The sequence below is a fragment of the Ischnura elegans genome (genome assembly GCF_921293095.1).
Source record: "Ischnura elegans chromosome 13 unlocalized genomic scaffold, ioIscEleg1.1 SUPER_13_unloc_1, whole genome shotgun sequence".
NCBI lineage: Eukaryota > Metazoa > Arthropoda > Insecta > Odonata > Coenagrionidae > Ischnura > Ischnura elegans.
This window is the reverse complement of record NW_025791657.1, coordinates 12264512-12278842: the sequence shown is the minus strand read 5'-3', so window position 1 is coordinate 12278842 and position 14331 is coordinate 12264512. Positions and strand designations below refer to the sequence as shown.

The following is a 14331-nucleotide window of genomic DNA, read 5'->3' as shown; positions in this document are numbered from 1 at the left end:
TTCAAACACTGAAGATCACTCACCCTCTGCCTCTGTCATAGACTCAATGGCCATTGTGGGATTCAGAACCAGTTCTCCATCCTCCGTATCAGTAGGCTGAAAGTAAGCAGATTTCATACTTACCAAATACAAATGACATCTCTAGAATCACAAGAAACAAAAGAATCTTCCTTTCTTGTGAATCTCCTGCTAAATACAAAAGAAATGAAAGTGACAATGCCAACACTAATCCTAAGCACTCCCCAATAATACGCTGTCATAAATACTAAAATATTAATTCCTTTCCGGCAAAAAAGGGAGGGCCAAAATAATAAAGAAAAGGGAAGGTACAAATATTGCGGGACAACAGGTCTTCATCAGAGTTAGTTCTTCTATTCTTGATAGTATAGGGGATTTCTTGGTGAATCTTCTTAACTGAGAGAAAGTCAAGCGGGATAACAGTTTTACTTATCGGCTCTCCATCATGGATGGGGATGACCTCCTCAGCTGGCTCCTGCAGCATCTTCATTCACCATAGGCTAAGAGAATATTTAATTCAAGGTGTCGTGGGTTGACCTTATTCCTCCTGGCACGGCAAATCCACTGATCAGTTCTCCTATTTCCTCTTCTTTGCCACTCTTCACCTCACAGGCTAACCTCCACGATTCTCTGCTCATTCTGCCTCTCCTCCAGCTGACAGGCTACACACCTCCAGCTGTCGGGCATAGCCTTTTGCTGTGACACAAAGCCGGGGTCGATATGTCTCCTCACGCTGGAATTTGTCCGTGCTTAATTAACAAAGATTGGTATTATCTGAGGTTGGGACAACTGGAGGAAACTCAGGAAAAAGCGGGTCTTCATAGAATCCTCACAATGGGGCAGGGGGATAGCCAAAGCATATTCTCATTTTGTAGAAGGAAGGGATGCCGATTCCATCACCCTCCATTTCCTGCTCACAGGTATTTTCAGGGAGGGGATTGGGAAAAATGTGAACCTTTCACTGGTTACGTACACATAATGGAAAAAACCACAAAATTGGGAAAGTGGGGAATCTTGGGGGGAGGGGGAAACACTCAACACTCCATTCAATTTTTACTGTATACACACACATTCACGCACGATATTGAAGCAGTTCTCCTTTCGTTGTGAGCGCTGATTTAAAGTTACCCATAAAAAATGCCAAGCGGCAACGGTTACAATATGTCGTGCACATATTTGAAAATAATGATATAGATCTCAAAATTTGGGCTCAAGTGCCTGTGTTTACAATCATTCAAATTCAGGATTTCCCCCAAACATCACTTTTCTCTATTAATTTAACCCATTGCATAAACGCAATATTATTAAATCGTAATTATTAGAAAATACCTTTCTGAAGGATAATTTTTTCTCAGGTTTTCTGAATTTCTGAAATATATTTCGTATTTATTCAGTTACTTTTGTAAAAATTTTCAATAAAAGAATAATTTTTATCTTACTTCAAAATGTGCCCAAGTCCGAAGCCTTGAAGTACTACAAAAAATGATATTTTACAAAGAGTTATTGAGTAAGCCCACTAGAAGTATTTTTTTCTAAGTTTTAAGTTTCTTAATTCATCATATTTTTTTTGTCGCAAAATTTCGCTATTCCTGGTATAAATATGGTTGTTGCTAATAGTGTTGCGTTTACACAACAATGGGAATTCTCTGGCAGACCGGAGGGCTGTTATCAAAGCATAACAAAACCTATAAGTATGGCATTTAATCGACAATGTAGTCTTTTGAGGCAGTTCAGCTGCAATTTTGGCACTCAAAGGTTGTGAGTTTATAAAGTTAAGCGAGAATAGCATTTTGAATTCCAAGATGGCCATCTGTACGAATTTCACATAACAAAAACACAGGTACTTAGTAGAGTCTAACTGTTACAAGCACACATGGAACCGATACAGGACAATGTCATTCCCATGTCATTGAGTGGAAGTATTTCTTTGTGGACATTAAATTCAGCTTAAGATGCATTCTGTTTCAGAGCCGGTAGAATGAGAGGGTGAGAAACGTATTAGTTGAAGCAGGATTGTGATGGAAGGTGGAGTGTTCCTCTAGTCACTCTTTGGAATTTCTCTGTGCAATCCTGAGTTACCTCTCTTTTCTTCTATAGCTTAGGTGTTGTGAGGCTAATAATCTAGCTTCATTTAGGTCCATATAAGTTAAATATTCCTCTGAAATGCATATCTATCCATCATCCAGTAATTATATCATTAACTCCGCAGTAGTTTTTACTCAGCGTTTTTGCAAAACATTCCTCTGGTGGTTTCATTCAAATTAAATAAAGGAAGAACATTTTACCTGTTATCCCTATGCCTCAAACGTATTCATTAGAAGAAGCATCAAGGAGGTAACCGAAGAATATAAATTAACATGAGAGGCGATGTATGATATTTTTTCAGCTTTGGAACTACAATGGGGATTACCTCTTATCAGTATTTCAAATATGAATGGTTCCAGGAGGTGCTGCAAGGCAAATCGGTTTACTCATGCAGTATCTAAAAAAATCGTCCAAGTAAAAGAGGCACAGGACAAACAGGTTCATCTTAACTTGAAAATATTGAATCTACTCCCGAAATAGTCCCAAATTTCTGCGTGCAAAAAAAGCATTAGAAACAATTTTTACTCAGTATGGAGTCCACTCACCAATTGAGATCTGTCACTTATTTCCCAGTGGAAAATTACTTGAATTAATTTTTAGCTACTCAAATAACTGCACTGAGGAGATATATAACCACAAATTTACTCAGAGTAAGGCAGATTTAAAAAAAATAATTGGACTGATAATGTTATACGTTACTGCACACTATGTAGTACTGGACAAGCCAAAAGGAGATGCCGGTCAAAATTGTGAGGCAACGTATGACGCAGATTCCGTTCCATGAATTAAATAAATATTGACAGCTTTCCAATAATTCTACACTGCATAAAAGTAATATATTTTTGACAGTCGGACCTTTCTTTAAAAGACTAAACCAAAATTTGATTCAGTTAGGAAATTTCCCAACATATGGTTCCATATTTCAGGTGGCACACAGCTAAAATGTTCATTCATGGGGAACAATTTAGAGTAGGTTATACATTGCAGTGTACCTCATCTACAGGCTATCAGTTTTTCCCATATGGAGAGGTTAAACTTGAAAGTGATATTTCTAGGATTTCTAAGTTCAACAAGAGAAAGGTTTGTTCTAAATTTGCTGGATATTTAGAAAGTCTCCAAAATTATGTACTTACCAAGAATTATTATAATTTCTTCAGCGGTTACAATCTATCAGCAGATTTTAAGTGACAATTGATATTTTGCAACAGGAACAGTAAGAGAAAATCGAACGGATAACTGCCCACTCATGTCTTCGAGAGATCTGACAAAATAACTAACAGGGATTTCTACTATTTGTTTGACAAGTCAAAACATATTCTCTTAGTGCAAATGCATGATAACTCTGTCATCACCGTTGCTTCATTTTACTGGAATATGGAACCTATAGTAAAGACATTAAGGTATTCACGAAGATTCCTGAAGAAAATGGAAATTTCATCAAAGATTAAAATTAGGAAATGAGAGGGTAGATTTACTCGATATTTATGTTGAATGTTATCCTATTCAGATTAAGGGCAAAAAACCTTAATTCTTAAAAGGGGTCGATAGTGCAGAGGTGAATCCATTGTGATTTTATGCCAAAGTCATGGGCAAAGGCATTCCTTTGTTAGAATTTCGGTCCGAGATCGTAAAATTCTACTGAGGCAAGAAACTGTTTCCAATACAATTGCTGATGACATTTGGCATGAAAATCGGGGCCCAATGGCGGGAAACCTTAGGAAAAATTACAAACCCCAGCATGCTCGTCAAGGGAGAATAGGGCATTTCATTTTCAGGCATACTTATAATTCCCAGCCAAGATGTCGAGTGTGCAAATCAGAGATAAGTTCTGTTGTGAAATGAGCTGTTTAATTCCACGCAGAATATTATTGAACATTGCATCAGAAAAGATGATGAAAAATAAAATATGCAACCTAAGTTTTGAAAAATTCTTTTTTGTTTTTATTTTCCAGAGTTTGCCCAGCATTGCGTAAACACAACATAATGCAAATCATATATTATGATGAATATGATTATTTTTTTCAAAAAATTAATCTTAACTAGGTCAAAAGAAACCGTAACATAAAAAAATAACCAAAGGTAAAAGCCCAACATGCAGTCTGGGGAATATTGGGTTAACTGAATGTGAATTTCATGCATACCTCCGTGGCATCAGTCTCCTTGGGAGATAGTTCTCTCTTGGCTAAAACCTGCATAGAGTCAAGGCCTGTCACGATGCCTCCAGTACCTTTAGCATCCACCTCTTCACCTTGGGAAGATGTTAACGCCTTTGCCTGCATATTAGTTTACAATCAGCATCATTAAAGACAGGGAGATGGAAATATATAATGAGCTTGGTGAGTTTGCCAAAAAAATGATTATCATATATTGCATTGATAAATATCTATACACTCCCCAAAAAATTCACTCATTTATATTCACAGTTACAGCTTGTGTGTCACATTTACATGCAATAAATTGTACAATAACTATAATGTATCAGAGTGCTCAAAAAGGGAAATAACTCATGCTATCAAGAAAATGCAGAATTAGTATCAAGTAAAAAAAAACTACTACATAATGTGTATTGTGTGTACACTACTACATAATGTGAATGATTTTTTCTCTAATGTTTGAATGAATGACTGGGACTTGAGTTTAATTTTTTAAATTGCTTCAAAATATTGTTGCCCTCATTATTCTTTACTTTGACTCATCTTCCACACATGCTAAAAGTTTTTATATTCTGTGGATTTTATCTGCTAGATGTTTTATATCATGATCAAAATTCTTATTAATCTTTCAAAATATAGATATGAAATTCAATTTTGGGCAAATCACTCGCAAGAGTACGGAAAAAATACAAAGCATGCTGTGTTGAGAGATAGATGAGTTAACTCACTAGCCAAGACTGCATCATATCGTTAGCTCATCCTACTACAATCCCTGGACCTATTACCAACCTTTAATTCCCATGGTAGCCTTTACAAATTCTTCTGCGTTTTGTGGATGATAACCATAATCCCTGCTTTTTTTTACTATTACCCTTCCATTCTTTCATCTATCAAAGGTTAATACGAAAATGCAAGGGGTTATTATTCCATACGTCCGCATAGCAGTTTTTATTTCTGTAGTGAGCCAGGAAATAAATAGCCAAGGAGTATAAAGGAGCAATTCATAGCTTGCAAACAATAACGGTGAGTTTTACTCATTCCACTGCCTATCTAACCTAAAGTACAATGGGAAAATTACCTCCCTCTTTACATGCAAGAAGTAAGCCTGAAATGATTGTTGGCATGCTATTATCATAACATTTTGATAATTGGCGCTTTTTTACGGGTGCTTCACAGGTAGCAACTGTTTAAGAAGTGTGTTACTTTAAGCAAACGAATATAATATTTAAGGTAATAATCTGAATATATTATTTTTTTTTATTTTAAGGTTTACCAATGCATGTGACTCTACAGTGTATGCAACCAGCTCCACACTAACTGATCTCTGTAAAAAATTCTGTTTATTCCACAAAATCTTAGTTCTCCTTATTTGGGTGTAAAACTTGATAATAAAGTCTCCTTGGAAAAACACATTCAGAAGATCTGCAGAAAAATGAGGTCTACTTGTTTTTTTTATTCTATCAGATAAATTATAGTTACTCATGTATTAATCCCATTTTATAATGGTGAATTCTACTGGAATGTGATGTTTAGTATCCTTATCTGGGGCCGTAGACCCAATTATAAAATAATTTTCAAAATTCAAAAGAGGATGCTGCAGCTCTTAGGTAAAATCTCTCCATCCACAGCCAGTCACCCCCTACTTCAAAAATTAACTATATTATATCACCCCGTTGTGTTCATGTTAACTGCAACTTTTTGAGCAAAAAACTATGTACATAGTTACAATGAATTTATTCATATAAAAATGTATTTCTTTCTTCATTAGTACTGTTTTTGTACCTTGTGCACTCCTTTACATGTCTTATGTTTGTCTAAACAAATCACTGGACCAATTAAAATATTTTTATTAATATTATTATTATTATGACTACCTGATCAGAAGCTTGGAACACGAGGTCATTAATGCTTGCATTGAGTGCATATCCTCCTCCATCATCACTGAACAGATCTGATTTCACAGAAGTGGACCCACATGTTCCCATGCCACTCTGAGGAAAAAAGAGAATTAACACTTCATTGATACAGGTTTGCACCAATTGGTATTAGAAGCAAAAAGATCATACCAACACATCATATATAGGGCATATGCATAACTGGAAAATTCCCTGATTAGCTATTCTGACCTCAGAGAAGGCGGGATAAATTTATCGACTTAACAAAATATGGCCCATTTAGTTACTCTGCCTTTTCAATTAGCCATAGGAAAACCTTCCTAAAAAGGAGCAACAAATTTATCAGCAATAATTTGAGACATAAAGGTCTCATGACACCATTATCGACAACCAAGATTCTTTGTCTAGATGTGCAGATTGAGTACAAAAAAGTTGATTTCATCCATTATAAGAAATCGTTATATTTTATTTCAATCGAAGTAGAATACATAACATGCGCCATTAAAATCAGCTCATGGAAAGAAATTGATGCCTCTCAACTGCCACCCTTGTTTGCCAACATCTACCTAATGCCCTTTCAAAATATGGTGAAGGACAAATCCTGAGTCCCCCATATAATTTACTCCATACAGTTCTCACCACATCCTCATCTGCTACAATTAGAATATGCCTTTTTTTGGGAGCAATTCATGTTTGGTAGATTTGACTAGAAACTGCATCACCTGATTATGTGGCAATACAGCCAGCCACAACCAACACAATAGGATTCATCATTCTACATGAAAGGTTTTTTCTCATTTGGAAGGATTTCACCAGGGAATCATGTATCAAATCATTAGGGATACCCAGCCACACTATGATCGGTGATCTGTTGATCATGGCATCACAATAACTCAGCGTGAGAGTACCAAATGCTACAATAGGTATCATGAATTTCACTTGCTTTCCTTCCATATTGTTTGCAACATGTCACAACATTTCAACATGTCTCTTCACGGAGGCGAGGCTTGGATGTTGACAGCAGCAGAAAAGTCTAGAGTAGAAGCATTCAAAATATGGTGCAGCCAAAGAATGATGAAGATGAAATGCATCGGCCATGTAAGTAATGGGGAAGTGCTACAAAGAGTGGCAGAAAAGAGAATTCTTCTGAAAACCCTTGACAGTAAGCAGTAATACTTAGTTATGTGAGACTGATGTCATATCACAGAACAGAATGGGGGCATATATAGTTAGTTATACCACATAATGAGACTGATGGCCTGATAAAAAGTCATAGAAGTACTGATGGAAGAATAGTAAAGGTTATAAATGATGTAAAAGAGAAGAAATATGTAGGGTAAACCACCCAGTTATTGGCACTTTAAGGACCTTGACGAAGAAAATTAACTCTTGTGACCGTTGTATCACAACTTCAGTTTATTTATAACTTGCATTAGATCTGAGAGACATGTGGCTTTAGTATTCCCAGGTAAGCGATTTATATTATACATACAACTATTTACTAAAAATAATTGTTTAAAAAGGCCAATAATCCCAGTTATTGGCACCCTTTATCCAGTTATTGGCACACTGTTTTCCAGTTATTGGCACACCAGATTTTCATGCACTGCTTAGCACATTTTCTTTTAAGTTAAAATATATTAAAGAAATATAGCCTTTTTCAGCTACTGAATCCATCATTACCTTACTTGCAAGTAAATTAAAACAGTGAGAGGTGTTAAAATATCTTTAAATGAAAATCCAATGATGTAACTTTAAAATTTTACGTTTTAATGATTTTACGCTCAAAACAAATTATTTTTGGACCGAAAAAGCAAAACTTTACATGTTTATTATGCATTTATATTAATATTTGTTTTGTCTCTTCAAAATATCTATAGATAACTTTAGGAGGTGCTGTCCTCTGGAAACTCATAGTATTCATGACAAACAAATAGATCAACGTCAGTATCATCTGGGAGATGCATTTGGTGCGTTTTTGGGACACAATTTAGGTGATACATTCTTGCAACTGCTGCATTCAATTCCTGCCTTCTTTTGCCCCACAGTGGAGTCACACCTTTGGTAAATTCCTTCCACTGACAGGTGTGAGTACGACTTTTCTTCCAATGCCAGTGAACGAAGAGATTCAATGGTGAAAGACTTTTGACATTGTTTTGTGATAGATGAGAGTTGGTTAGCGGGGGAAATGAGCTCTACGGCCTCTATAATAGACGATTCAAACCGGGGTTCTCAAATGGCCGTAAAATTTGACACCACTTGTCAGAGGAATAAGCAAAAAGCACTTCACCAGAATGCCCTCCTGTTGCAGTTACGGGAATAACTTCCACGCGACTACCGCTGATACAAGCACACACCCCCGAATTGACACCTTCGCAAGGCTGTGTGGATTCATCCTAAAAACTGAGATATTCACACTGACTTTGGATGAACGCTTTCCTAGGCACTTAGATTAATCTATTGCGTTGGTATTCCATAGATATAGACCTAACGCCCTGAAACCATTCTTAACTATTCTAGACAAGTCAATGTTGTTCAGTATGGCTGAAAGAATGGAAACAAAATCCACTTTTTTATCGGCGTTAGGGTTTTTGGTCTATTCGAGTACCGCATCCTTCCACTTAGTCTTTATTGGCCTAAAGGCAGGCACATCAGCGGGTTGCAATATTTTTGTGGAATTTTGTTACAGAGCAGTTAGAGTAGTAGTAGTAGTGTTTATTTTATAGGGTGCGTCGGCGGCTAAGGCCATTTTGCACCACTCACTGACTGGTATTGATCAAGGGGATTAGGCCCGTTCTGAAATTAACGTGTCAATAATTTACAAGAGGTATCATTTATATTTTATTGAAAAGTCGAGTTGAGTGTAGGAATGCTATCAGTCGGGAAATGTTTTCGGGAGTGTCTCCTAGTACCTCAGCTAGGTTGACTCCGAGGTTGTGATTCACCCGTGCAGTACGATATCTTGCACAGTCCGTCAGGATATGTCGCACTGTTAGTGGACAATCGCAATTTAAGCATTGGGGCTGTATTCTCTCTTCGGTGAAGAGGTATGAATGGGTTAATAAGCAGTGACCAATTCTTAAGCGTGTTAAAACCACTTCCTCCCTGCGGACATTTCTTATAGAGGTCTGCCACGCAGTTATTACGGGCTTTATTTCCCGAAGTTTGTTATTTTGGATTTCGAGCCATTGCGTCTTCCAATTTTGTTTAATCATACCCCTCATGGCATTCCCTAAATCTTCCGCTGGCATTAACTGAAAATCTGTATCCGGAGACCTGAGCGCATCTTTGGCTGCAGAATCTGCTTTCTCATTCCCTGGTATGCCCACATGTCCAGGGACCCAAGCGAAGCTTATAGTGGTCCCTTTTTTACTCAGGGATAACAGAGTGCTTTGTATGTCCTGAACAATGGGGTGAAAAGGAGAATAAAGAGATATGGATTGGAGAGCACTGTAAGAATCTGTACAGATCATAAATGACGCAACCCTGTTTTTAATGGATCGGAGAGCAATCCTAATGGCAGTGATCTCAGCCGTAAAAATGGAACAGTACGGATGCAATTTTGCCTTAAGGACTCCATGATATGGGGATACCACAGCGCACCCACAGGCGGCATCCGATTTCGAACCGTCAGTGTATACGAACGTAGATTCGGAATTTTCGGCGCGGAATTCCTTGAAAAGTTGTTGGTATTCTCCCGGCATAGTAGTAGATTTAGAGCAGCGAGTAAGATCAAGTCTCAAAGCTGGCCGGGGAATTAACCACGGCGGCACGTTGCTGTACCCAGTGGGGTACGTGGCGGGCAAGGTAAAATTGCGTTCTGCGGTTAGGTTTCTGAAGCGAACACTTAGAGGTTTAGTGGATCTTGTCTTTCGGTTAAAAAGGTCTAAAAGCAGTGGGTGAGAAATAATGTTAAAACAGGGGTGGTTCGGCGCGGATAAAATTTTTGTGGCATAATTGCACATCAACGTCTCTCTGCGATTGATGCAGTTAGAGTAATTTGAAATTCTTTGCATAGCCAACTTCGGTGGTATAGCAGATGGCTTTTGAGGCCATCTACAAACAACACTACTGATAATGGGATTTTATTTTCCAAAAGATAAAGATGAAAGACATTCCCAATAAATTTAAAAAACCCTTCTGGTCTCATCCACCCATTGTCACTGCGCCCTATCCCGATATTTTTAGGAACCTTTTGGACTATTTTATTAGAGATCCTCTGTAAAAGGTAGATGATCATCGGTGGACACGTATTTCCGGAGGATTAAAAGGTACTTATGACGATTAGCGTTGCCTTCACGAGACGGTGGGGGTAACTTCATATACATTTTTTGATCCAGAGGGGCAAGCACTAGGTTCTTTTCAAGGCATGACATGAAATTAGTTTAGTCGCCAATTAACACGCTATTCAGATCAGAGAGGATATCAAACTTGTTTTGTTATTTAAGAATGTCCTCCTCAGGTTTAAACCAGCCTCTGATATACGATATGAAATACTCGTAAATAGGATATCGCTCTCGCATGTACTTGCATAAGTTACTCCTTCAAATGAACAGTAAGAAATTTCAGGGTATCTGTGTAAAAAGCCATGATATTATGATAGTAAAAAGCCATGAAGTTATTTCCAGGAGTATTGCCCTTAAAAGGATTTCCGCGATTATTTTGCTCGAATTATTTGACATTATCAGTTATCAATTGTTTTGCTTGGAATTCTTTGAAATTATTACTTTGACTATATCCAATTATTGGCACCCATTTTTCTAGTTATTGGCACCCATGCCAAGTACTGGTTGCACTCATTTCTATGAGCCAAAATATAAAATACGCAATTATACAAGCAGTACAATGCATTTGGCGGACAAAATAAATATATAACTGTAGTTATTGAAATTTCCAATACTTGGCACCCAGTGCCAATCACTGGAAATTAACAATATTTACATACCAGTAATTGGCACCCCATAAAAATCAATTTTAATTGCGATAACAGGCTCGAAGTAAAAAACAACCTCATTGAGGTATTACTATCATTACAAATATCTAAGTTTCATACTATTTAATGGTTTGATATTGATAAAAAACGCGTCCAAATGAAGTAACATTCTTAATTTTCCGCTAAGAAAACCTCCAATTTCTCCAAAGAAAATGCAGCACTTGGTTATATGGTCCGCAGTTACTTCTCAAATGGTGTAAGGTGGACGGAACCGCTGATACATATTAAGTAAACTTCTTTGCTTCTTAATACAGAAGCATCAAAAATGCAATGCATCTCTATCTCTTAATATCACACATTTAATTACAGAGTGCCAACAACTGGGGGGGTGCCAACAATAGGGCATTCTACCCTACCAATGAAAAGGTTAGCAGACAGGAGAGTTGCCTCAAAGATATCTTAGGACTTATGAAGTTGATCCGCCCTTCTGTTTTGCGGTGATTCGAAGAGAGCATGGTATTTCTATGCTGATAAAAATGGGAAATGCCTTAACATCAGAGCCCTCAATTGCTCAGTGAGCAAAGGTGAGTGATCAGAGCAGCTCTATGCCCCCATTCTGTTCAGAACAATGAACCATTAATTTTGAATAATTTCTTCAAGAACTACACATCTCTATGTAAAAAAAAATTTTTGGGCAAATGGCCCTTAACATTTGGGATTTTGATTCCCTTAATCCCCCTTGAAAAAGAAACCATAATCAGTCAGGAAACATAGGTGCCATCCAAAAATTTGCAAAGGACACATAGCCCGGAAGCTTTTCTTTATCCAACATGATTAACTGTGAAAGTTTTAATGAATACTTATGATACATCTCAAGTTTACTTATTCACATTTGACAAAGTTAGGGTTAAGGTTTTACTTTTCTGGCCATTGATACAGGAATGTTTCCTGGAGGAAATAATTCTGTGATCATATTCCTATTCCATATTTGATAAAGGAAGGGAAAAGGTACTGTTATTATGGTAAATGATATTGGAATACTTCATGGAGGACTGAATTTGTGTAGTAGCAAAAATGTGCTTAACAAATCAAACGTGAACTTACCAAGTCGTCAGTTGCCAATGGGTCAAAAGCATTACTTGATATTCCATCTGCATCCGGTGTGTTCATCACAGGATAATTATCTTCACTGAGAGGGTCTTTATTCTCATCTTTCACAGTTACCTAGAAGATAATGCTGGGTGCGAATCAATGGGGGCAAAATAAAAATGTAAATAATTATATGTAACAACAATAAAACCTCCTCTTTCACCTAGGACCACTCAAGCTGGCTGAAATCATGTTTGCATAAGATTTTAGTGACAACCTAAAATGAAATGGCTGACATGACCAGTTCACCCTGCACACCTTGGTGTGGAATGCTTCTCAATGTGCTAGCCACAGTAAAAGAGGGTAAATTCTTCACCTTCAAACTCAGAAATTATTCCACCCAGTAGATCTTTGATTTATATTTCCATTTATAATGCATAATATGTTGTATTAAAAATGTCCACAGCACAATAATAGCAACAGAGAGATAAGTGTTTTCTCATTATTTGCAAAGAAGAGAAGTGAAACCCTCATTATCTACAAAACCATTTTGAGACAGAATTTCAAGAAGTCTGTGATGACATTGTCTCCTTAAGTCAGTTATTAAAAATTTTCTATACAATAACTCTAATAATTTTTTCCTTTTTATGAGCACACCAACACGATCCACAGAATAAAAATTCTTTTCATCAAATATTTGAATCTACTACAGGTATCCCTCACCAAAAACCATAGATATGTTACAAAAAACGTCTTGTTAAGGATATTTAGTGACAGCAATGAAGCATATACGATTCCAGCAGTAAAATTTCCACATTCTGGATCATTGACTGATTTGTTTGTGAGCTGTTTTACATCTATGTAGTTGACATGACAAAATGACAAAAAATCCAAGTGATTCAAGATTGCAAACACCCAAAATCTTTAATGAGGCCATTTTACACGGGGCATGTAATTGCTCAGATTAGAACGGCATTTATTTCTAAAATGGCTAGGAATTGCACAAAAGCATGAACAAAATTAGAACGGGCTATTTTGCCATCTCACATTCACTCATTTTGGCATGTGTTTCTAGCATTTCACTCTTATGCACGATGCAATTTTGACTGCACCTTCGCTCACATGTCAAATTCTGCTATAGAACGGTAAAGCAAGCCTTACAGCTTCAATCCTAAAACATGAAAAAAGTCACCTTTGGCTGTAACGTATGGATCAGGAGGCACGAAAAAAACAAATACTGTGTTGTTTTACTGGAACGGAAGCATTCATAGTAGTGACCAACCCCAGCATCCACACCGGAAACTCATTACAAGCACCCAGCTAAGAGGAAGTTTTTGCAATGAATGAAGGTACTTTACTAGGGTTTGTTCGGTTGAGGCATGTGCACTCACAAAACGCAAAGGAAACTGTGACAATTGAAAGGACCTTGCAAAACTTCCTTTGGTTGAGAGAGACACATTCACTCTACATAAAGGAAACGTGTTTCCTTCAGACCACTCCAGCTGCCCAATGTACTAATGAGATTCTTGCCACTCACAGATCAAACTCCAGAATATCAATGTTCAACTAGGGAGGGGGAGTAATGTCACAAAGAGCGTGTGGTTTGAATGAGAGTTTTGGCCACTTAGAGCAGAGGCAAAACAGCTGGAACTGTGGCATTTTTTAGTGTTCCCGCCCCCAAAACTTTCTCGTACCCCCCCAGAAATTCCTCCAAACTTATCCGCAGAACTTCTCCTGCTAAGGACTTTTTGAGCTAAGGTTTTTCGCGCAAAGGCCCTGTCTCGTAAAATCCTGTCTCCGGAAAATCCTGCCTCCAGAAAACCTGCATCCGGAAACCACCATCGAAGCCAGCATCCAAAACCAGCCCCAAACCAGCCTACCTGCAGTGCAAGACTTATATAGGACTACTGCGGAGGAATTCTTACTCCTTGGGTATCAAGGGGAAATGGGTGATGAGTCTCTAGTATGCAGTTTGGAGCGAGAAGTATTACCATAGTCCTATCACATCTCTCTCTCCCTCCAACACCTCTCCCCACTATGTCTCTCCCCTCCTTGTGTTCCAATGAATATCCCTCTGACTGATGTCTCCAACCCAGAAGTTTGAGGGGAAAATTCTGGCTGGTATGCTGTTCACTTCAACCCAGGGATGATGTTTTGC

General features: G+C 37.6%; 1 protein-coding gene across 1 annotated transcript in view; it reads right to left on the bottom strand.

The window, feature by feature from the left end:
* The window catches only part of LOC124172070 (gastrula zinc finger protein XlCGF57.1-like), a gene marked incomplete at its 3' end in the record, with an annotated part of 31829 nt that overhangs the window by 4765 nt on the left and 12733 nt on the right, over positions 1 to 14331 (bottom strand). The window contains exons 2-5 of the mRNA XM_046551476.1: positions 12189 to 12308; positions 6131 to 6247; positions 4293 to 4376; positions 24 to 96 (exon numbers count right to left, since the gene is read on the bottom strand). Of these exons, the coding sequence (XP_046407432.1) occupies positions 24 to 96; positions 4293 to 4376; positions 6131 to 6247; positions 12189 to 12308 (394 nt within the window). The remainder of the gene's footprint in view (positions 1 to 23; positions 97 to 4292; positions 4377 to 6130; positions 6248 to 12188; positions 12309 to 14331) is intronic.